General features: G+C 40.1%; 1 protein-coding gene across 2 annotated transcripts in view; it reads left to right on the forward strand.

The window, feature by feature from the left end:
• HHIP (hedgehog interacting protein) overlaps positions 1–25,100 on the forward strand; it is a 110,686-nt gene extending 85,586 nt beyond the window's left edge. The window contains exons 8-14 of one of the 2 annotated variants that reach the window (XM_084856173.1): positions 189–310; positions 4,235–4,358; positions 5,581–5,711; positions 7,789–7,870; positions 21,985–22,133; positions 23,447–23,571; positions 24,556–25,100. In XM_084856173.1, coding sequence (XP_084712299.1) covers positions 189–310; positions 4,235–4,358; positions 5,581–5,711; positions 7,789–7,870; positions 21,985–22,133; positions 23,447–23,571; positions 24,556–24,570 — 748 coding nt within the window. In that variant the 3' untranslated portion in view covers positions 24,571–25,100. Of the gene's footprint in view, positions 1–188; positions 311–4,234; positions 4,359–5,580; positions 5,712–7,788; positions 7,871–21,984; positions 22,134–23,446; positions 24,445–24,555 lie in introns of those variants that run through there. The other variant, XM_084856172.1, reaches the window with a different exon arrangement.
• The last annotated feature ends 863 nt before the right edge of the window (positions 25,101–25,963 follow it).

The raw sequence follows: 25,963 nt of genomic DNA on the forward strand, positions 1-25,963 counted from the left end.
TCCTTACCAGGTTCAGATGACACAACAAAGGTGTGGTTGAGGCCTGAATATTCAAAATGACCACCCATAGACGCTGCAACCCACATGATCACGTGAACATGATTATTCTGGTATAGAAATGGAAGTCATGCATATTGAATATTTGCTGTTTCATCTCATCTCTTTTTTAACCTACTTTTGTTGCACAGGTGTGCTGTGGATCGCCACCCAACAGATGTAAATATTAATTTAACAATCCTTTGTTCAGACTCCAATGGGAAGAACAGGTCCTCAGCAAGAATCCTTCAGATAATAAAGGGGAAAGATTATGGTAAGTTCTATATCACATATAATGTGTAGGGTAGATACCTTCAAAGAAAGTGTAGAATATTGAGTATGGCATTATAGACATATGGTGTGCTACATGTGAAAGAGAGCAAACAGCAGATTTTTAAAAATATATATTTTATAGTACAGTCACTTGATTTAAGACAACTTTTGGTGTAATCCTATGCGTGTTTAGACAGAAAAAAAGTCCTACAACTCCCAGCATTGCTGGCTGGGGAATGCTGGGAGTTGTAGGATTTTTTTTCTGTATAAACAGGCATAGGATTGTGCCTTAAGTTAATTCAATCAGTTTTAATAAATCAATTAATTATACTATATACATTTGCAGACAAAATAAGTATTTGTGGAGGAAAAAGACATACTGTTTTTACATGATGCATACATGCCTCAAAGGAGGCAATACCTTAAAACAGGCATATTAAAAATAATTCACAGTGTTTAAAAATATGCTACCCGAATAATGAACAGATCAAAAAATATTTAGGATGGAATCCTGTGGTCCCTGGGAGACCATTGCAGACATTCTTCTCTGCTGGTGGACTCCTCATCTTTCCAGCAGCGGAATACTCCACTTTCATCACTCTTCCGCCACTGGGGTTTCAACAGAGTTAGAAAGGAAAAGGGGCTGTGCCAGGGGTGGATCAAGAGGGGTCTTGGAGCTGCAGGATTCAGTGTCCCATTGTTCCTTTGGCAAACCCCCAAAATGTTGTGGGAGGGGGGGCATGGAACAATGCCAGGCCTGGAGTTGACAAAGTAAAAAGGAAAAAACGGGGCACCTTCTGCCCTGGCCAGCATGAGCCTGGCAGGACTTGGATGAGGTAGTTCCTCTGCCATGTTTCTCCCTAGCCGACCTCCGTAGTAGTGCTCACCCTCCTCTGCCTATCAATTTATCTAACCAATTAATTAACAAAACATCATAGCCTGTATTGTGCTCCAATTTGTTACATTATGTGAGTAGCCCAATTCTCAGAATTATCAAAAGCTAAACTTAGCCCAGCAAGAGACAGATGATAGTAACTGGCATCTCACCCCCTTATACTGAAGTTGTTCAGCTCATCAGTAACACTGCTCAAAGCAACTTCACATCCATGGCAGAGCTGAGTAATGTTTTAGTCACCATACATTTATGGCCAGGCCCATATGCATCTACTTGGGCACATAGGTTCTGATTAGAGATGTAAAATGTCCAGAAATTTTGAGGCCATGGGAAAAAACAATTTTTTTCTGGGGGGGGGGGGGTCAGGAAAAAACAGAAATTTGGGGGAATACTTATTTAGCAATACCTATTTTTTAGCACACTTTACAGACCTAAAATTACTTTGTTGTTTTAAGACAGCCTTCCTCAACCTGATGCCTTCCAGATATTTTGGGCTTCAGCTCCCATCAGCCTCAAGCAGCATAGCCAATGTTCAGGAATGCTGGGCATTGTGGTCTGAAACATCTGGCAGGTTCCACGTTGGGGAAGGCTGCTTTAGGAACATAAAGCAGGCTTTCTGTTCCTAAGGGTGCAATCCTATGGGGATAGGCATCCGCCTCTGAACTCGGAGGAAATAACTGTGCTGGAAATCTTACAGAGAGGATAAAAATAAATTTTCCCCCATTTCATTATTTCCAGACATTTTACAACTCTAGTCTTTCTATAAGTGTTCTTATTACATAGTTCTTATAAATCATTTTGGGGGGAGTAAAGGCTGGGTAACAATATATAAACACTTTGTCTTAGATTCAAAAAGAAAATATTTCATAATCTAAAACTGTTCAATTTTTCCAATTTTTCAGGGGAAAAACCAAAAATCGACCTTGGAAACCCCCCTGAAAAAAGGGCTTTTTTCCCACATTTTTCTGGCTTTTTTCTGGGCCTTCACATCTCTAGTTCTGATACATTTCTGTACAGGGTTCCACACCATTGCTGCCTATAAGAAACTCTTCGTATTATTAAGGATTCTAGTCCTATTCTTACAGATATAAGCTTTTAAAATGTTACAGCATTGACCACAATTCAGTATACAATGATGTGTGTTTAGGTCTCTTGAAATCAATGGAACTTGAGCATGTCTAACTCTGTGCAATATTTCACAAATATTGAACATATCTGTGGGTGTATTTTATAAGTGCCATACCAGAGATTGATGTGGTTTGAAAAGGGATTTATTAAGCCACAGTTCCAGTGGAATTCTGACAGAATCTAATGTTGATCAAACAAAGCAAAAGTGTGATGTAAAATTATCACCATCCAAGAAAAAATCCAATTAGACTAAAGAACTGTAGTCAGTTGCTTACTTTTTAAAAATCAAATTACATAATATTGCCTTCCTCATCCTAATGGCTTAACATGAAAAATTCATTTTCCTAAAATAAACTAAGCTCAGTAATCTCTAGCTTGCCAGGGTCTACCAAATAAAAACCTCTCCTGTCTGTGGCATTAATTTAAAATGATGCTTTCTGGAAAACAAGGAAGACTCTTGTGGCATCTTAAAGATGGAACAAATGTATTATGGCATAAACATTTGTAGACTAGGATCTACCTCATCAAATCCATGAAGTGGAGAGAGAAGTAATAATAAATAGTGGAGTCAAATGGCAATAAAATGCAAAAACTAAAGACTATGAAAATTTGGTTAAAGCTTAAATGTATGTATAATGCATGTAAAAGCACAGTGGCCACTCACAACAATGATTATTAGTGGAAACACAATCATCCAATCATTGCTCAGTCTATTAACAACCGTGGGACAGGAAACCATTGTCCTTATTCATGCCCAAACAAATCAGATCAAACTTCATTATTAGTTCCAATTTAGGTATTTCATGCTATAGCTAAATATCCCTTTGAAATTCCTCTGTAGAAGAATGGGAGCTTTCTTCGAAGTACATTTGAACTTTGATTTATTGTAATTGGTCTTGAAATATGTTTTGATTTCATGTATGACATATGACTTCATTGAGTAATTCATCCAAAGTATTCCTTGCCACATACTTTAGGAATACCAGAACCCCATTTAGGTCAGGATTGGGTAAGCCTACAAAGCAACCAAGATTGCTAGTAATGGCTTTAGATTCTCATAAGACAAAGTATATCAACATGGCAGATAAATGAATATTTGTCTTCCAAATATTTCAAATCAAGTAGTTCTTCCTGTACCTTATTTCTTCAGCTGCATCTATAGATAACAGCAACAGCACTCCTGGCCACTTTGCCTAGACTTGCTTATATTACTTTTTGAAAACACAAGCATATTCTTGCAAGTCTCATCTTTCCATGGAGCATGAAAACCAGAACAAATGAATTGTCTCCCAAAGACCTGTGTACTCCAAAGCTGCTTTCAGATTCTTACCATACATGATTCTTCTCTGGGGATATGTGTGTGCATTCTGGTTTTCACATCCAATTCTCATTCTTGAAACATGGGTATGACAACTCACAAGAGTACACCCACATTTTTAAAAATAACACAAGTAGCAGTTAGAAGAACTCCATGCAGTTGGCATTGTATGTAGGATAAAATTATGGCTGTTTCTTTTAGTGGTGAAGAAAGCTAAGAGGTTTTTTTTTACATGGCAATAAAGATAATTAAATAATGGTCATTCAGAATATCTTTTATCTCTTTGAGGATGAGTTTGACGCCCTTTACACATTTATCTAGGAGTAAGCCCTCTTAAACACTGAAGGACTTCCTTCTAAATAAACATGCATAGAATCCTGCTGCACAAGATCTAATGTTGGAGGAACATTGAATAAAGAAGCTGTAATTTCATTTTAGCCCAAGTTCGACCTTGAACATTCCAAGTCTCAGCACTGGCACTGCTGAAATAGAAATATCCTAATTGCTATTCTTTTCACTGAATAAGACATGTCTTTAACAAATGAAATTGCATTTAATCTAATCCTATGGTAGTTCCTTTTTAGAAAGTGAGCCTTCACTTTTAGAATTCAAGCCATTCAGTAGCGGACCGTTGGTTGGTGGATTTGTATACAGAGGCTGCCAGTCCCAAAGACTTTATGGAAGCTATGTATTTGCAGACCGCAACGGGTAAATTTCTTAAAATTCACACAAAAATACAGATTATATGTTATATTCAGTGGTAAATTTTATACATCTTGTACATGTTGAACATTATATGCTTCTGGGCCATATTGGTGGGTTGATCATGGAGACACAGACCTGGTTCGCATGTAACAACTAACTATGGGTTAAACAACTCATAGCCCACTACTTCCACTGTGCATCCACTTTCATAAACAACCCAGGAACACCCCCTTCCTGGGTTGTTCATTGTGACGTGCAAACCTGGAATTTTGGGTTGTTGAAGGACAAACAACCTGAAATTTTAACCTATGGTTTGCTGTTGGGTTAAAACTCTGGGTTGTTTGTCCCTCAACAACCCCGAGTTCCAGGTCTGCACGTTGTATCAAACAACCCAGGAAGGGGGTGTTACTAGCTCATTTATGAAAGTGGATGCAAAGCAGAAGCAGTGAGCATGCAAGAGGCAGCACACTTGTTCACTCCAGTGCAGCCCCGCTGGTGAGTGGAACTGTGGATGCCTAGCAAGGGATGAAAGATTAGAGGAAACAGGTATGGATTTAATAGAAGCAAAACATAATAGAAATGCCAAAGAAACAAAACTGTTCTGAAAATGTTTTAAAAACAAAACCCTTCTAAATCCTCTTTTCTAAAATGGAAATATTAAAAGTGCCATGTGTATTTCTAAATGCCATTGAAGGTCCCATTGTGAAACATTATAATGTGTGTTCTTGGATTATCCTCTTATACAGAAACTGAAAATGTTTTATGCATACTGCAGTCCTATGCATGCTTACCTTGGAGTAAGCCCTATTGGACATAATGGGACTTGCTTCCAAGTAAGCATGCCTAAGATTGAGCTGTGAGTCCTGTGTTAACACCTATATTTATCATAAACCTGTGAGTAATTCTGTTAATAGGAAAACAATCTTTCATATATCCATTTATCCTAATAGAAGACAGGAACTTCAAGGTCAGTGCTTTTCAGTGCTCAACACAAAGTATAATCTCCATTGTGGGTGTTGTAGCTCAGACTTTAACACTGCAATCCTATACATGTTTACTTAGAAGTAAGTCCTATTCAGTTCAGTAGGCTTACTTTCAGGTAACTTGGTATAGGATTGCAGCCTAAAGGACTCATTTAGTTATTCTCATTTTAGTTCCCATTTTGATTCCTTCCAAGTTATAAAAAGCACTGTTAACTCTTTATCTTTTTAATACTTGTTTTCAGAAATTTTTTAACACTGCAACAGAGCCCCATGACCAAACAGTGGCAAGAGAAACCGTTATGTCTGGGCAACAGTGGTTCATGTAGAGGTTTCTTTTCAGGACATATCTTGGGATTTGGTGAAGATGAATTAGGTAAGGCAAAAACATCTTCTTAATATATAACTATATTGTTAATTGGAACATGGCCAATGTGTGCCTTGGGATTGATTGATTGATTGATTGATTATTTATTTATTTATTTATTTGATCGATGTGTATACTGCTCTTCAATAAATTATTATCAGGGTGGTTCACAACAGAAAAACAGAAAAATTAATAAATATACAATAAAATGAAAACTAACCTTACAATAGCAGAGGAAAATAGCAGGAATAAAACAGCCAAACATTAAAATCTCATCAGACATTAAAAATCTGGGGAAATGAACAAAATTATTGCCTGGAACCAGAAAAAACATTACGGTAAGCACCAGGAAAGACTTAATATAGAGAGAATTCCACAAACAGGAAGTACAACCAAGAAGGCCCCTTCCCTTACTACTCTGAGTACTGGCAGTCAGAGGACTCCTAGCAGTACCACTCAGAAGGCATTGTGCAGCTATTCAGCTATTCCATCTTTTGTACCTTAACAGATTTTCTGTGATAAAGAAAAATATGGAAGAAGGAGTGGAAAAACACAGGAAGGTCACAAGTGGAAGATGATTATGTCTAGACCCCATAAAATTCTGTGAATGAGGCAGGTTGATTGCACAATTAAAGCCTCATCTGGGAGCACTCTACCTGCCTCTGTTTAGATGGCAGGGGCACTCAAGAAGGGCCTTCAAAATGTGGAATAAGAGTAGCCCTACACAGATTAGGACCTGGATAACTGAAGGAAACTAGACCTATTCAGGGACTCTGAACCTGAATAGGGCAAACACATGAGGAGAAGGAGCACTCCAGCCCACCCCTCTCCATTGTCACATTTGTCACCCCCAACTCATGGATGGTGACAGTTTGGTGAGCCTCCTGTATCTATGGAGGCTCTCCACATGAACCAGAACATGACAAGGGAGAGGGGCGTGGGTGGAGCACTCCTTATACATTTGCCCTAGTCAGGTTCCGAATGCCTGAATAGGGCTAGTTTCCTTCAGGTATCCAGGTCCTAATCTGTGTAGAGCTTTAAAGGTAAACACCAACACTTTGAATTGTCCTCAACAATAGAGCAATAGCTAGTGGAGCTACATGAGCACAGGCAAGGTATGTTCCCAAAGATCAGTCCCACTTAGTATCCAAGCAGCTGTATTTTGTACCAGCTGTAGTTTCCAAGCAGTCTTCAAAAACAACCTCACATATAAAATGTGCCTACTAAATGGGAAACTACCAGACATAGCATGGATAGCCATGGCCAGGCTATCTCAGGAATGCAGCAGTGTACTGGGTATATCAGTTGTAGCATATCTGCAGAACTATTGTTCTTCTCTGAAAACTATCCACAAGTATCACCCTGCATACATTTAGTCCCTGTTCACACTTTCTAATACGCTGTGGTAGAAAGGTAAAGAGATAGGCAATCGTACTGTATAATGCACACCTATTCTGTGCTAGATATTTTAGGGGAAACAGATTCACATACGTGTACAACTGATGAGTCTAAAGGCTAAACTACATGCTATATTAAATACGTTGTGTGTAGCTGATCCTCAGTCTTTTATTTACTTCTGTGTAAGTGTGCGGGACCCCAATCTGGATTGGGACCACTATGCAGGGATTGGGGAAATGTAAACCTTTCGACCCAGCTGCTTTTTTCTTTAAATTTCCCCCACGCACACATGTGGGGGCTAGAAAAAAGAAACTCCATTGGCCCACAATGTAAAGAGTAAGGATCAGCTGGATGCTACATATGTTAACATGTAGTTTTGCCAAAAGACTCCAGAACAAAACGTATCTTCAGAAGTGATCTTAAGATTTTGACCAGAGACTCCTGGTTCAAATCCCTGCTCAGCCATGAATGTTCTGGACTTCGTTGGCTGTTGTTCTTTCTCAGCTTCCGTTTGCTATTTTTAAAATGGGAATACTAACCAGTGTGGTTGTAAGGATGAATTAGATAATCCTTGCAATATCCTTGCAAGAAAAGGGCCACAAAAATGATACATTTCACTAATGAGACAGAAACCTTTCAGTATTTTAGACTGAGAATCCCAATATTATTGCATGTGTTTCCTTAACAGGTGAGGTTTACATCTTAGCAAGCAGTAAAAGCATGACGCAGTCTCATAATGGAAAACTCTATAAAATTGTTGACCCCAAAAGGTAAGAAATGCTTTCCAGAAATAAAGCACAGCCTTTAATGGGGGTAGCATTTTTGATCCCAGATACATCAGAAGAGAGGGTAATCTAGGCTCTGATCCATGGTCCCTTATTTGAAAACATGTTTTATTGGAATCAGTGGGACGTTTTTCTAAGTAAATGTGTTTAGGACCAGTGTGCTAGGATGTAAATCTGGTTTCTTTTGACCATCAGAGAATCAAATTCTGGATTTGTATCTATAATAACTTGAGTATGGAGCATGAGTATGGATCTTTTAAATTTATAAGTAAATGTAAAAAAGATGTGCAGATTTGTAGGATGTTTTAAAAGTTCCACTTTATGCCTCAGCGTATTACATTACTTTAAATCTGTATCTAACAGCTATGCCTTTTGTTTTCATTTTTACTCTAGAGTAGGTGCAGGTGGCTAGGGTCCCAGCATTTAAGATCTGGATTGGGCTACCTGTGTCTACATTAGAGTAACCTTGAAAAAAGATGTAGATGCTAGATACAGATTTAAAGTAATCTCTGTTCTGGCCCTTACTTCTTGGTGCATTGGCTTATGGGCTTTGTTAGATAGTGTCTTACAGTATAATCCTATAAATGTCAACTCAGAAGTAAGCCCCACTGAGTTCAATGAGTCTTACTCCCAAATAAGTGTCTATAGGATTGCAACCTCAGTTAGTATATAAATGTAGAAGGATTGGGACTGGACACTGCCAAGGAATATATCAGTGGTAGAGATATCCAATGATGATAATATTATCCATGCCCAAAAACCTTGAGTAGCTCACAGGATTTCCCACCCTCCTCCAAGGATCGTACAGCCATTGAATTGGCTATCGGTGGGACTCCTTCCTGATTGGAAACCAACATGGAGGCAGCCTAGACTACTGCCTTCTAAAGGTACAATCTGGGTCATTTTTTCCTTTTTCCTTTTTGGAAGTACAGACTATAATGATAGAGGAAAGCTGAGAATCCAATCTTGAAAGTAAAATGAGAGGAAATCACAGGACTCTTAAGGTGTTACACCTGAACAGGGTATGTAAACACATGTAAAGGGCAGGGGCTGTATGCTTTGGCACCACCCCCAGCATCCCTGCACATGCAGCTCCTCCCCTTAGTCCCCAATCTACCCACACTGAGCAGGGAGGTCTGGAAGGGGCTTCTGTTCATATTCGCTTGAATGCAAGTAGAACCCACCGTACTACTAGGGACCCTAATAAAGCAGTCTCCAACTGCGTGGAGAGTTCTATTCATGTTCAAGTGAACACAAGTCAATCCTCACTTCAGTCATTGAGCATCCCTACACCAGCCTAAAATCCCACATTTATACTTTCTACTATCATTTTAAATGCAGGATCACAACGGATTCCCTTTACACATGCTTCCTTTTCCCCCTCCTTCTCCCCCTCATCTAAGTCTTCCAGGGGTTTCACTGATCTCGCTCCCCTTCTTGCAGCTTTTCCTTTTTCATGGAAGTAACTCAAGCAGGGTAATTTGATACCTCATTATCTCCGATCTATTTAAAAATAAAGGTTATTTAGTGCAGGAGGCGCCCTGGAGGTTCACAACGTCATCTAAAGGGCTTGCAAACTACTGGCATCTCAGTAGCAGGATTAAAGCTCCGTGTGAAGAAGCCCATTGCTGCTCAAACTGGCAAAGTCAGTAACAGGGAGGGCAGGGCTGGCGACCTTGGGGGCGAGACCAATGTGTGCAGCCTCGTGCTCCTTACATGTGTTTACATACCCTATTCAGGCATAGCACCTGAACAAGGCTGTCATGCCTACTGAAAAACCATGAAAGCACGAATGGTCCACACTGTGCCTCAACTCCAGAGGATCATAGCACTGTAATGGCTAAAACCAAAATGATCATGTGAGGTCAAAATTTTCTAGAATTCTTTATCAAGGCCTTAATTATTTCCAGTGCTGGCTTCTTCTCCCACCACAATCATATCCACAGGCTTTAGTTCTGATCAGTGGAGGCTGGTGGCTCCAATTTTGGTGGGAGTCAAAATCCAGGTTTTACTCAGAACCAGCCAGACCTCTAAAGGAACTATCCAAGGTGCTGAATCCTGGCCCCAAAGTGGGTTCAGCACCTTGCATAGCTCGTTTAGCATTCTGGCTTGTTCTGACTTTTGCCCCACCAAAATCGAAGCCACCAGCTTCCACTGGTTCAAATGCTGAATACCTTTTCCGGCTGTCATTCATCAGGCAGCCTTTTTTATTGGAAGGGGAGAGGATATTGTAGCAATCGAGCAGTTCGGATAGGCGATGAATACTTGGAAATATAAACTATTCAGATGTTCAAGAACTGACAGAGGTATAGGGATGCTGATATCAGAGGATTTATTTTTGACAGAGGAGGGGCATACATATTTCAGAATTTTGAAGAACCTTTCAATAAATTATGAGGAATGTTATATGTTCCAGGAAAGCTTGAATGTTTTGTCATGGATCTGCCATTGAAATGCAATGTTATTAATTAGGAAGCAGATGTTATTGCAGTCAATCATGTGTATTATATTTGTTTTATTTATGATTTCTAGGGGAAAGCACTTTTACAAAACAAATATTGCTAACTTCTTTGGATTGTTTAGTCTGTTGGTGTGTGGATTTAGGTGAATTTTACACCTTTAATCCACTATTAGTATCTAATTACAAGGGGGTTGCTTTGTTTGACCTTGGCTTTGTGCTCCTGTTGCCTCGGCGATTAGGGTGGTCTCCAAATGACATACCTGAAAGGCCAGACCTCCCAATGCAGAGTTCCTAGTTAGCTATTTAATGTGTGGCAGAGGGCAATATATCTAGCTGGAATAAGATGGGGAGGGGGTGAATACACTGTGCTAATGAGAGCGTGTACTGTGGAATAAATTTGAAATTAGACTGATAAAAATAGAAAGGCAGGAAAGATTTTGTAAGATAGTGATTAAACAATACTGCAGGATTTCATAAAGTTCCTATTTCTGATGTTTTGACATATGTACAAGATTACACTGAACGCATTCTTAACACATTTAGGGCACAATCCTGTGCATGTTTAAACAGAAAAAAAGTCTCACCACTCAAGCATGGCTGGCTGGCTGGAGAATGCTGGGAATTGTAGGACTTTTTCCTCTCTAACTATGCATAGGATTGCACCCTTCATCCAGTTTTCAAGTGATTAGGCTCAATTAAAAGCATGCATCAAAAAAGAAAGCGACACAACCAGGGCCACGTAGCTGTCTGCACAGCATCACTTTAGTACTGTTCTTTCAACTCTTTACATGTGTGGAGATATACCAATGCCCTGCCATTCTGCACAGGATTCTATCATTGCTTGTGTTCTTCATTACTTGTGAGTCAATCAAATCAGAGGTAGCAGTGGGAATGCCCTCCAAGGGATTTCCTCCAGGGGGCAGGGCTTGGGACCTAAGCCTCTGCCCTGCGAAGGAACCCCAAGAGGTGGCACAAGCTGGATTGGGGTGCCCCGCAGGCCAAATTAGATCTGCAGGCCAGAAGCTCTGCACCCCCCGATCTGCAGCAACAAAGCCGTCATATGTACAGTCTTCCCTGCTACAAACATATACATGGACACCAGAGGCAGGACAAAATGATGTGTGTGATGTTGAGGGTGGGGCTAGTCATCGCTCACATGTTGATTAAACAGGTGGCCATTGCTTCTGAAGGGGGCTTCTAAATCCAGAGATTACATATCGCCTCTGTTGATAGATCCATTCCCATGAACATGGCTAGTCCTCTTTTAAAGGGAATTAAGCCTTAATTATACCACCCTTCAGCATAGCTTCCATGGTGATTTACAAAAATAAAGTACATATAAAGCATAACCGTATTAACAAATTCAATTAAGCTATTGGCAGTACATCCTGTGGCAGTGAATTCCATCAATTAATTATGTGTTCTATTAGAAACGTTAATAGTTGCTCCTGAATAAAACAGATGTAGAAGGAGACATTGAAGCATAGATGGGGGTGGGTGGGAAGGGATGCTGATCCCTTTCCCTGCTCATTTTCCTCCTAAAGGAATTCCAACTTTCCTACCCTGAGAGAAAGGAGTCTGAAGAAAGCTGTTTTGGTGGAATAAGCACAGGCAGGGGAAAGATGCTGCATCTCCCACCAGCAGCTCCGGTGCTTTAAATCGCTTACCCACCCTCTGCTTGACAGAAATTTTGCACAGCCCACATACTGATACATGGTTCATGATGCCATCATGTTCAGTTACCCCCTGAAAGTTCTGAAAGGGGCTAAGGCTCCTTATCTTTGAGTGAGCCACACTGAATTCAGTGGGAATTACCTTTGAGCAGACATGTATAGGACTGTACTGCAAGTGAAGGGCAGGTTTAGAGATATCTCAAGGCAAAACTACACATGATGTTAGTAGACCTGTGACTGGATGGATCTCTGGCACTTTTTTCAAAGGTAAAACCAACCACAGTATACGGGACTGGATAAGAAGATTTAAACCTTTCTCCGCATGCCATTTTCCCACTCTAAATTGCTCTCCCCAACCTGGACATTCAGGGGAGTGATTTTAATTGGAATAATAGCACAAAGGGAAAGGGTTAAAAAAAAATCCTCCTTGGGTACCACAATTCCAGTGTGAATCAGGCCCCCTATAGCTGCTATTCTCTCTTTTTTAATGCAAGAGATCTATTCACAGATCTCTGTCGGGTCTAGTTTGGCCCTCATTTCCTGCTAAGTTGATAATAAAGAACAGACATTGATTCTTCTAGAATTAAATAGAAGCAGTAGGTATCAAAAATGGGAGGGATGTAGATGAAGCAGTGGGTTGAATATGTACTCTCCTATAAAGTATTGGAGCTACTGGGGGTGTGCAAGGATTTAAAAAACAAACATTCTTTCATTTCATTGTTCATTCATTAACGTCACATTCATTTCATTATTCTTTTTTTTTTTTTTACATCCATGTTTGTTTTGTTACTCACAGTCATTGTAATTTTGTTATTGTTCTTACTTTTTAGATGTTTCTTTTAACTTAGTGGCTTCCTCCCAGCAACTACCATGTTATTTTTTCAGAATGACCCAGGTGTTGCATTGTTCCAGGACATTCCGGAGGTGTGTGAATGGTGGCTGCCCAAAAAAAATATTGTGGCATCCACTCATGGCCACTGTGGGTGTTTTTATCCTGGGACATTTCGGGAAAACAAAATAGTGGCCACCAGGAGTGTCTGCTGAAATCGGCTGCACTGATTTCCACTGAGTTCAATGGGGCTTACTCCCAGGAAAGTGTGTATAGGATTGCAGCCTTCAAAGTTACAAATTCCATCCAAATAAAGAGAACCAGTGTGGTATAGTGGTTAGAGTGTTGGACTGGAACTCTGGAGATCGGGGTTCTAGTCCCCACTCAGCCATGAAGCTCGCTGGGTGACTTTGGGCCAGTCACTGACCCTCAGCCTAACCTACCTTGTAGGACTGATGTGAGGATAAAATGGAGAAGAGAAGGACCATGTAAGCTACCTTGAGTTCCTTGCAAGAGGAAAAAAGGCTGGATATAAATGTAATAATAAATAAAAATTTGTTCAAGGATACAGAGAGGCTTTGAAAGATTTAAAAAGCGGTGCCATGAAACTATAACCCCACTCCATCATTATTTTGCCTCTTTTTCAATTAGTTTAATTTGCTTTTATCTGTCCATTCCCTTCTTATTTTGCTGTGAGAGCAACTTTTCTGTTTCATAATGATTTTAAAGCAACATTTGCAACTTTCTTTCTCAGTTTCATCTGCTAAAATCTTCCAGGGAGAGTACAACCTTGTCTATTTCACAATGCCTTAAAGATATTTCAAGGTTTCTTCTTCCCTTTTGAATGGAATTTATATTTGTATGTTGCATTAGTACACATGCAATTGTAAGTACAGGGGGTTATTAAAACTAGCAAAAAGAAGACCACAAAAACCTCCAAGTATACAAAACCAAGAGTCAGGAGCATGCACATAGGTGAAAAATATAAGCACTAGCAGAGGGACAGTGATTAGCAAAATAAAAAGAAATGTGACTAGTGCTGCTAGTATACAGATATCTCCCGTGTCTAGCCTTGGGCAAATAACCATCTTCCAGCCAAACCTGACAAAATGTTTTGAGGAATAAGATAAGAACTGCAGAGTAGTTTACCCTGTCCCATACAAATAAGTATCATTAATGTCATTTGGCTTGCTTTTCTTAAGCATTCTGAATGGTTTTACATAGTATTGTACAGGCACTTACGGCATAAAGAACATCTTTCACTCCTCTTTTCTTGTGCAAGATACCTTACAAGCCATGAATTAATGGGGAATAATGTCAAAAGTGCAGTCAACATTGCTTGGTGTATGGGGGATCCTGCTTTAGGGTATTTATAGTCTTTTCCTCTCACTCCTCAGCCAAAAAGGCTCCCAGAGGGGCTTACATATAATCAGTAAAACATGACGGTCCCTGCCCACAGACTTACAATCTAAAAAGACATGACACAAAAGGAAAAAGGAATGGGGAGGGAAGAGGGGGAAAATTAAGTCTTTCAGCAGGGCTGGTGGAAAAGCCCCACTTTCCCCTTTTATCTCCCTCAGTAAAAGCTGCTGGAGGGTAGTGGTTCCCCAAGATGATTTCTGTCCCCTATGATTCAATGAAATATGCAGTATAAAACCTCTTCTCCACAATTATTTTCAGATGCCTGGTTCCCTTTAAATAATACTGGGGAGCTATGTAATAAAAAGCTGCCAGCAAACAGCAGTTGACTGGGGAACCCACCCAAGTGGACCATGTGATCCTCTTGAATTCAAAATGTACCTAATCCTCCAAGTCATTTGCAGTTGTAGAAGCCCAGAATGAATGCTTCAACATATATCGTTTAGCTTTTAAAATGATAACTGATGAGCTCATTTGCCTGTCCATATGCAGTGAGCTTTTCCACATTAAAACTCTTTGAATTCATAAGCCCAAAGAGCTTATAACAATTATGGAGGAGGGGATTTTATTTTTTTTTAAATCATCTCTTAATCCATACACAGTACATTTCCATTCCATTCCCCTCCTTTCCTGCTCTCTTTCTAACATTGGCAATTAAGGATCTCTCTGTGTACTTCACTTTATAAGGCAAAAATACCCATTCCGTTTATATTTTGCTCTCTGTTTTCTAGTGCGTGCAAGAGGCCGACTTCTCCGCTGTCGTAAAGAATGTAATACATAATTGAGCAGCTTTAGCCCCGTAAGCCAGTTCTTTCCCGATTCATCCGTCAAAGTGCTATGCAAGTGGCCCCCTAAATTGATAAATTCCCACAGTGCCTGTTGACCCAGCTGCCAAGGCCTCACGGAGCAGGTGCTGTTTTCATGACCACCCTGACAGTAATACAAACTGTTTAGCAGTTGCATTGACCTCACAGCTATTAACACTGATACAGGCTCCACTGGGGACTAGTTTTCAAATATGACAGAATTTCTTAAAGACTAGAGGTCATGAACAAGTATACCATATAAGAATAAATTTGATATGCTGCTGAGTTTAAAAAATCTGAAAGCAGGGAAGGTTCTTTTTCTTCCTCCCCACATCATTCCCCTTGCAGTAAATCAAGCAATGAGCACTTGGCGTGCCTCCCAGTGCTAAAGCAAATGTATTGAAAAATCATACCTGAAAGGGTGCTGCATTTATTCCAAGAAAAGTAGTCACTTATCATGATATATTATATATTCAGTCAGTGATTTGGTCAAAGGAGAAATGAACTGGAAAATGTTTGCATTACTATGGTTTGAGAGTGGGAAGGGTTTTTTTACCCTGTATTTCCAGCCCTCTACTGCCACACCTCATCTGGATAAAGATAAATTTGAGTGGGATTCCCGCTGCTGTCAGAGGAATGAGACGATGTTTTATAAGATCCCCTCTCATCTAGGATTGTGTATTTTTCAAAGTGAGCCTTTGAGTGTGTGGGTGTGTAAAACTCAATTAAAAAAAACATTTTCACCTTGGTAGTTGCTGGTTTCACAGGATTCAACTAACATTCTAACTTGGGACGTCAGAGAAATCTGTTTGGGGGGTGGAGTTTGCCAAGTTTTCCTAGGCTCAGCCCCTTGGACTTCATTTCAATTCCTGCTGCGGCACCAGACTCCATATGCAGTGACTTGGGCCAGTTCATGGATTTTCTGGGTATTTTGTGCAGTTGGGGGGGGGGGTGTCTACTATTTGTGCAAGTTTGGCTGTAATTTGCATACATTGCTCAGAAATTTGTGCAAATTGCAGAATCCCCCTCCCCATTGTGGGAAAATGTTCCTGGAGTTTGGGGAATATCCTGCAGCTCAGCACACAGAAACAAAGCAAGTCGTACATGCTGAAAAACTCCGTCAAGCCAAAAGAGAACTGGATTACCCAGCAACAGACATCCCTAATTCTAACACAAAAAAGATACAAACATAGTCATCTCTTTTAAAATACAAGAGCACATTTCATCATCATGAAAATTAATTCTTTAGGAGACAGACAATCATAGACCCTTTTGATGGGCTCCCCCAGCCAAGTGCAAGGGCAGGGTGCCATTTGCAGAGAAGAATTGGCAAATGGAATGGGGGTGTTTAACCCTTCCGCTGCCTGCTGATTTCCCTCCACTACCCTTCGTTTTAGGAAAACGTCACTTTAAAAGTGTTGTTTGAAACGACATCAGGTTTTCTTAAAAATTAAAATCAAGCACGGGATGGGGTGTGTGTGATCTGGATTGGGACAATAGCATTCAGAGAGGGGAGGTTTAACCCATCCCTCCCCTGACATGATCCTAAAATATATTGTGGTCCCCTACATGACAGAAAGCAATATTAAAAAGTCCCACTGGGGCCAGTGGGTGCTTCCAGATGAAGGGCGCCTATCGCTAACCATCAAAAGCCACTGTGCAGCTATTCTGTCTTTTTCTCTTTAATAGACTTCCTGGTAAGAAAAAGGATGGAAAAAGTGGTGGGAAAATAAAGGGGGATTATAAGTGGAAGACAATGTTATCTTCCACCCCCATAGAATTCCATGAATGAGGCAGTACAATTGCACAGTGAAAATCTTGTCTTGGAGCACCCACTGAGAGCTGTTTTACTATTGCTATTTGCCCCCCCCCCCCCGAGGTGTGTGTGTCAGGATCATGGTTGGGGAAGGAGAGGTTAAATCTCCTGCCTCTGTACTCTGTAGTTCCAATCTATGTCAGAAGGCCCCACACTTGGTCTTAATTTTTTTAAAACTATCTGGGGGGGTTTTAAGCAACACATCTAAAGTAACATGTAGTTAGGCCCTTAGATGTTTTGTCCCTCTTTTCCCTAGTTCACTCCAAAAATGGAAATACAGGTTGTGGAGGATAATCAGCAGATACAGAAATATTTATTTATTTATTTATTTATTCATTCATTCATTCATTTCATTTCATTTCATTTCTATACCACCCAATAGCTGAAGCTCTCTGGGCAGATATGCACCTGCCTCCCCCAATTGATCTTTCCCCCTCCCAAAATAAATTGCCCTCAACTCGTGCATTACTGTTGCAGAGTACGTGTTTGCCAAGATAACCTGTAGTTCCACCCTAAAAGCAAAGAAAGAGAGCAAAGCATGGCTAAATATTACTCCAGCTTCTCAGCCTTTCCTGGCATGATCCACACCAAAGAAACCCCATGTGACCCAAGTTGTTGCCCAAAATTTAACAGTAGCAGGAGGGTGAACAACTTGCAAAGTGGAGTGCAATTATTGGTAGTATCTCCTAAGCAGGCAGCACACTTAACAAAAGAATTGTGCATGCACACCTCTTTCAAGACACTACACCATCATCCTAAAACCACTGAAATGCAGGAAAGAGCCTCAGAATGGGGTGTCTCCATTGGACACTTATCACAAATAAAGCATCTTCTATGCTAGCAAGGAAAGAGATGTGGGAGCCCGAGGGTATGGAATGCAGGCCATGGGATGATGAACTGGGCTATTATGGTGAAACAAAAGAAGATTCCCAATAATGGCTAAATCCAGCTCCCATCCATATATTCAGGCAGACAACTAAGGGCACAATATTCAAGTTAGCTTCTATTCACAAAGGAAAACAAGAGAATTCTGGAGCTGGGGATGGACAACCCACATTGCTGTGGGATCATTTCTTAGAATACTAGTTGCAAAATACAATGACTGGAGCAACCCATACCTAATTTATGTGATGGGGAGACTGAGACTATATGTTACATTACCTATACTATTTACCATGGATGTATGTTATGCATCATATATCCTTCAAGATGGCCGTGCATGATGACCGCTCCGTGGTCAGCACAGAAGATAGTAATGCATTTCACAACCAATTTCAGCTTTATATAATAGGCAGGGAGCTTTATATAATAGGCAGCTAGCTTTTTACACCACTACTATTTGAATGGCAGAGATGGGCACCATTGATACCAATTTTAGCAACGGGGAGTTTCTTAGTGCTCACTGTTTTTTTCCCACGATATAGCCATACATTGTGATCCAAATACAATAGCTACATTTCTTCACTTCTGCCAGGATGGGTATCATAATACACTTAATGAAAAAGGGAAGAATTTCCTTGGAGGCTTTTGGAAGGGAAAGTCAACTCCATGCCAGCTTGAGACTTCCTTGACCAGCATGTGACTCCTTCTTAGTCCTTGAGGATACAACATCAGAGATAAGCTCCTCCTCTACTACATGTATCTGTGTAGTAATGAGGATGCAGGAGTATGTCTCTAAGCAGATCCTGTTTATTGATTTAGATACCTTTCACACACTATTCCAAGCCAAGTATGGGTTACATAACAGCCTGTAAAATTTAGTTAAACTGGGGGGCAGGCACCTTGTACACTTGTAAAAGTTGAGCCAGATTCCATCCCCAGTATTGACAACAAGGAAAGAGATACAGGAGTAAATATAGTTTGGTTCAATCTTATTGCACTGACAACCAGTCATCTGCAAAACAGTGAACTAGTCCATAAAGCTAAAACATATCTGACTAAAATACAGCCACTGCTTCCATCCAGAAAAACAACAACCCTTAAAATTTAATATTTAAAACCTAAGGCCAGACCGTCTTGTCTTACACTGAACTAAACAAAATTGGGGGGGGGGGTTGAATTCAAAGCCCCTTGTCTCACTTTCAGAGCAGAATTAATATATTTTGCTGTAAATAGATAAAGGAACATGGCCCAGGTCATTATTTAGGGACTATTTCCATTTCACATGCTAACACATGTAACAGCACTCTGAATCTTTTTTTTTCTAAGCAAAGCTTCTGGAGAGATTAATTTAGAGAGTAGTAGTGAGGGAGGGGGTACTTAACCATTTCTCTACCTGCTATTTCTCTATTGCAGGGGTGGGCAACTTGTGGCCCTCCAGATGTTGTTGAATTGCAACTTCCTTCATGCCTCACCACTGGCTATGCTAGCTAGGGCTGATGGGAGCTGTAGTCCAACAACACCTGGAGGCCCACAAGTTGGCCACCCCCTGCTCTATTCACATACACACACACACACACACACACAGTTTGCATTCTACAAAGCCACTTAGGGAGCAAGCTGGCATGGAGAAATGGTGACCAAGGAAACATTGAAACACTCCCTCCCCCATGGCTTCTCTTCACTAGATTCTCTCCCAAAGCAAGAAGCCTTTTGTTTGCTTCTTTTCTTAAAGGGCACCAGAATATTGTTATATGTGTTAGTGTATAACATGCGAGTAGTCCCAGAAATAGAGACTGGTTTACACAGCAATCCTATTTGGCTCATGGGTGAGCAGGGAATTATATCTTGCACTTCAAGTAGTACAGGATGATATAGAGCATCTCTACACCAGCGTAAAATCCTGCATTTAAATCGGGATTTTCTGCTTCCGTTTTGAATGCAGGATCACGACGACTCCATTTTTCACGCGCTTCCTTTCCCCCTCCTTCTCCCCGTATCCAAGTCTTCCATTATCTTTCATTGACCTCACCCCTTTCTTGCCGCTTTTACTCTTTTCACGGAGGGAACTCAAGCGGAACACAACCGCGTAATTTGATAGCTCATTATCTGTGATCTATTTAAAAATGGAACAAAGGGCATTTCGTGGAAGAGATGCCTTGGAGGTTCACGGAGTCATCTAAACAGCCCGCAAACTTCCGTGAAGGAGCCATCTCAATAGCAGGATAAAAGCTCCTTGTGGTGAAAGCCACAGAGGCCACGTTTGTGTGCCTGTCTTAGTATCTGGGGAGGAGAGGGATGTTTTTGAGAATAAAAAAGGGTCTAACTAGAGGTGGGCGGAGGGATGGGAGTCAGTTTCATATTGAGAAGGGGCAAGCTAGAGGAGGGTCCTAGTTTCTTTTTTCCCATCCCACACCACCACCACCACCTTCCCCACTAGCTACATTTCTCCCCAGTGAGTCTTACTTCTGGGCTTGGAACTCAGCCCAGTGAAAAGTAACAGGAGAAGGGGGTTTTCAGGGAGAAAAGTGCAAGCAGAGGAAGAGTTCAACACCAAAACCACATGCAGATGTACAGCTGCACAGGGCTGTGCATACCGTTCACAGTGTCCAAAACTGTGGAGCTGTAGCTCAGTGGCAGAGCCCCTGCTTTGCCTGCAGAAGGTCCCAGGTTCGATCCCCGGCATCTCCAGGTAGGGCAGGAAAAACTCCTGCCTGAAACCCTGGGGAGCTGCTGCCAGTCAGTCTCACAGCAGTACTTGGTTAGAGGGACCAAAGGTCTAAGGCAGCTTCCTATGCTCCTAATACAGGGGTCTCACCATCACATCAGTTTGTGCCCTATGTTTGGAGATTATATTTCAAACTTAGTTGCTGAAAAATAATTATTTGGTAGGGCATGCCTCTGGGGCACACAAAAGTGGTTTGTTTACCTAGCTTGCTTATGATTCCACATTCACTTATTATGAAGACAGTGGCCCAAAGTGGCCTAGCTCGACCCAAAATATCTAAAAGTGTATTTCGGGAGCTCATGGACTAATATAGTAATAGAAAATTGCAGATAATTCAGAACCTGACAGTTCATTATTCATAGATTGTGTTATACTATGGTAAGACCAGAAGGTCTGTTTAATGCATTACATAATTTTTGTGAACTGCCCAGAGAGCTTCAGCTATTGGGCAGTATAGAACTTAAATAAATAAAAATAATAAAATAAATAATAGTCACGAGAACAGATTGTACCCATACCCCCAGCCCAGTCTCATCTCTCCAAGGGGCTAGGTGCAAAAAACACCACCCTGCCCTCCAACAATTCTTGGGGTAGGAACCTGTCGTCATCATGTTCTTTGTGGTACATCCTAAATATACCTACTTCCAAGAGAATATGTGTATTATTGGTATATATGACTGCTAATATAAATTCTGAATACATGTGTTTATAATGATCCTTATCAATATTGGCTTTCTGGGACAGATGGATTGATAACTTACATCTCTGCTAAAAATGTTAGGAACACTCCTGTAAGATATTGGTAGGACTATTATCAGCTATAATGGCTGATGCTGAAGTGTTTGGGCTGACATATAAAGAAGGTTAACAGCTTCATTCTTTAGCATGCTAACAGTGCAATCCTTTACGTTCATGCATTGCATTTATATCTTGCCTTCTTTCTTCTTGCAAGGAAACCAAGGTGGCTTATATGGTCCTTCTCCTCTCGATTTTATTCTCACAACAACCCTGTGAGGTAGGTTAGGCTGAGAGTCAGTGATTCAGAAGTAAGCCCCATTCAATTCAATGGAACTTACTCCTAGTTAAGTGTGCATAGGATTGCAGTCCAGAAGGCCCATTCTTACTATGAGAGGAAAATGTTTAAGTTGGCATAAGATTTCTCTAAATATTGAACAGTGTGACAGTTGTACTGACAAGAGTAGATCTTAGGCCTTCCTTGAAAACATTGTTGCTGGCTATGGCTATGTTTCCCGAACAGGAAATTGTTCTAAATACTGTTCTAAAACAGTGGATTTCAACATCATGAAAACTCTTACAATTTCTGTAAGCTACCATTTCTCGCATTTCATGAAAACTCTTTCTGCTGCAGGGGCCATTTTTTTTAAACAGCTTTCTTCTGGAGGAAAAAATGAATTCAGCCTATGTGTAAACAATTTCTCTTTGACCCTGACTTTTAAATATGTATGTTGGCTGTATATTTTTCTACAGGCCCTTAGTCCCAGAAGAATGCAAAAGAACAGCTCTTCCTGCCCAGATATTGACATCTGAATGCTCAAGGCATTGTCGAAATGGGCACTGCACTCCCACCGGAAAATGTTGCTGTAATCAAGGCTGGGAAGGCGAGTTCTGCAGAACTGGTTAGTACTCAGTTCACAGGAATCTGTGAAAATGGCAAGCCTCTAGCAACTTCTGACAATTGTTTTTAAATTCCTATATATTTTAAATGCCTCATTTACTGAAGCTTTTAGAAGCAAATAATGAATTGGTGAAAGGGGAAAGACTATAGAGGAACAGACTAGGACAACCCTGGTTTATGAATTCAGAATTTGCTTTAGTTTTGCCGTGTTTTCATTTGATAAACAATGTCGAAAGAATTCTGGATGTTGCTTATATGCAGTCTGTATGGGACCATGGGAGTGAGACACACCGGCGGACCACCACCATCACCATACGTTTGCTATCATTTAGATCAGGGGTGAGCAGAAAGTAGATCTCCCAATGTTTTGGACTTCTACTCCAGCATTCCTGACATTTGGCCACACTGGCAAGGACTTCTGGGAGTTGCAGTCCCAAACATTTGAAGATCTACCATCTGCCTTCCCCTGACTTAGATGCTTTTCCAAGCAAAACCATTCAGTCAATAACTCTGTGCATGCAAGAGGTGTTAGGCTGCAAAACTAAAACTGCTGGTTACCAGAAAATTTTGGCGGGAAGAACTGGGAAAGGGATACAGGTGATATGTAGAGAACGGGTGAGGGAAGAAATGCCCTGAAGCATACAGCTGTAGCATCCTTGGAAAATATCTTCCTCACTGTAGTATGATGAAACCCAGAAACCAAGAAAAAGCACCCTTCATTGTATTTGAAGGAGATATCTGGACTGCCCAACCCCACTAGGGGCAACTCACTCCAGGACTGGATCTTAGGGAGTTAGCCTCTCTGAGAAGTACCTATTCCAAAATTATCTGTAGGCCCTCACAATGCCATATCTAAATGGGTTAAAGTCCCCCTAGGGACGAAATAAACTGTATAATTTTTAGATTTGTTTATAAGTTTCATTGCCAGATTTTTTTAAGCCTCGTTTTAAGAAAGAACTGATGAGGATGGTTGGAATTCCTTGCAGCTCAAGAAAGCTTTCTCCACAAGGAAAAAGACAATTGCAGAGCATATGCAGCATGACATTTAATAAGGAGAATACCAAAAACACTGCCCCCCTATTTTAGAGTGACAAACTACAATATATTTCTGTAATATTTTTATCTACCGAATAATCCATTCCAAAACTTCTTAAGGGCTACTTTCCATTCTGAAAAAAATATAAAAAAGCGAATGGCTGCTTTAAAAATAATTTTCAAAAAATGTTATGATAGAGAGGTAGTTTCCATTTTCTACAAGTGACTCTGCTTTTAATCCTCAGGAACATCTTTTAATTAGAATTTTTATTTTTAAAGCAAAATGTGATCCAGCCTGTCGACATGGGGGTGTCTGCATACGACCAAATAAATGCTTGTGTAAAAAAGGATATCTTGGTCTTCAATGTGAACAAGTGGATAGAAGCATCCGAAGAGTGACAAGGGCAGGTATTCTTGATCAGATCATAGACATGACATCCTATTTGCTGGATCTAACCAGCTACATTGTATAGTTTCTGGGACTCTTTGGAGACTACATTTTCAATGGGCATTTATTTTTGAATCTTCTCTTTTTTAAAAAAGACTGTTATCCTGCTTTGAAATTCCAGTGGTTCTATTGGGTCTGTAGATTTGTCTTTTACATTTTCAGAGAAGCAGAAATGTACAATTCACGCACAAACATCTGGTTGCATAACTAGTGGAATATTAAAGTTTTATTTCCTCATGTGAAGTAGTTTACACAGAAATTCCACTGTTTGCTACAAAGAATTTTTCAATGGTCACTATGAATTCTTTGATGTCCCACCAATTTTATGTCTATAACTATTTAACTATAGCAATCAGAAAGGAGTTTTGAAACGGACATTATTCAAACTTAATTTTAAGTATGGTTAAGGTGCAAGGAATGGCAAGTGGATTCAGATGATCAGTTGCCACCCAGTTCATGTATAATAAGCATACTGTCATTTTTTCTCCCATTAAAAGCTATTCTCTGAATGGGATGAAAAGGCTATTGTGGTAAGATCTATCACCCACTGGAATCTTAAAATCACTGAATTGTCATATCAAAATGGAAGCTACCATATGAGAAACATGGCCATGTGAATCCACCTTCCCCCATAAGACAATATTTCAGAACTCCTTAATGCATTCTTATATAGGCAATTCATTGTAAGATTGTAATCTACACCTATCAATGTAACAGAATGTTATGCACTTAACTACGTTACCTGAAATAGATGCAAAAATCTGGCTGTCACAGCTCAATTTCTTGACTGTTTCAAGTTCTTAATAATTAAATTATATCTGCATATTTTAAAACCAGTCATTCTAGAAGGTCTGCTTTTTATTGAATATCTTATTTAACAATGGGCACTGGGTTTGTGTTACATATTTATATTATTTTATTTTATTTTTTTATAATATAGACATCACCTAGATGAACAGCTTTGCCATGTCCTGTAAAATACTAAAGTTACATTTTTCTCCAACTTAATTGGAATGACGGGAGTGAAAGAGCAAACACACTCTCTAATGTGTTGTGGACCTAATGTAGAAATGTATCCTTGTGTCGACCTTTGTTCAAAATCAACGGAGAGGCAGCACCAACCAACCAGTCACTGTAAATGTTGATAGAGTTCTTTCCACTATATCAGGACTGGCCCATTTATATGCTATTAGAATCTATTACAGAACACACTGAATGGAACATCACTGGATGGGAGCTCAGTTTAGCTAAAGTCTTGCCTGTGTAACAGGATACTTGTACAAATCATTAAAATTATGACTATTGCCAAATATGGTTTAAAATGTAAATGTTTCTTGGAGAGTTAACAGAATACTGTTTCCTTTTTGTAAATGTATCAATAAATTTGGTGTACATGCTGTATTCAGAATTGTTAAAGTATGAATTAATATCTGAACTTATAGGATCATCCTCAGAATTTAAAATGCTTATTCCTGCAATACTTGTGACCTGGTCTGTGTGTTCATATTTGCAGTATATATCAATTTCTCTTTGTGCTATTGTTTTTACAGAGAAGTCTTCCCACACAGAGAGAAGGGAAGAGCAAGTGTGCCCTTCGTTCCACAGTTCATCAAACACCTGTTCCTATACCAGCAGTGTGCAATGTTTTAAGCAATGTAGCCTGACACTTTAACCAAACATTCCCAGACTACTCGAACATGGTCTCTGAAGTCGAGGGAATGCCTATAAAGCGAATTCTTCCATCACTAAATGAAATCAAGCAATTTCATAAAGTCTAGTACAGCTGTAATTTGTGAGCAAAATGCAAGAGATAGCCTGTGCTTGTCCAAGCATCTCTGTTTAAGAGACAGCAGAAGGAAACAGGGTCCACACTTGCCATCCACGTATGGTTACTCTTGGGTTTCAAGTGACCTCCTGACAAATGGAAATGGGTTGAGAAATCTTGGTCGAGTGCTTAGTGAACAATAGTCTGCATTAAAAAGTGCATGCATAATTTTGCACAATGTAGATCCAACTGACACTCTATTCAGAGAAAGTTCAGGATTAAATGAGCATGGAGACCAAATTACCCTCTTACCCCAGAAAAGGGTGGTCTCTTCCAGTCATACTGGCACATCATTGGCTAAGCAGTGTGACAAATCTCGCAATGAACCCTGCAATAGCCTGCATCTGTAGGTTAATAGCAGCTCTTTGTCTCCATTGCTTTCTCCCCATAGTCTTTTTACTGAATCACATCACAAAAAGTTTTACAATTAAAAAAAATGTCCTGGCAACCATTTTTGTACATTGACCTTACCATCTAATCTTCTCTTATTCAATGTGGGGGTGACATTAACAAAATGTGAACT

Source organism: Heloderma suspectum, chromosome 5 (assembly GCF_057233095.1).
Source record: "Heloderma suspectum isolate Gila_16-S chromosome 5, 16-S_ref, whole genome shotgun sequence".
NCBI lineage: Eukaryota > Metazoa > Chordata > Lepidosauria > Squamata > Helodermatidae > Heloderma > Heloderma suspectum.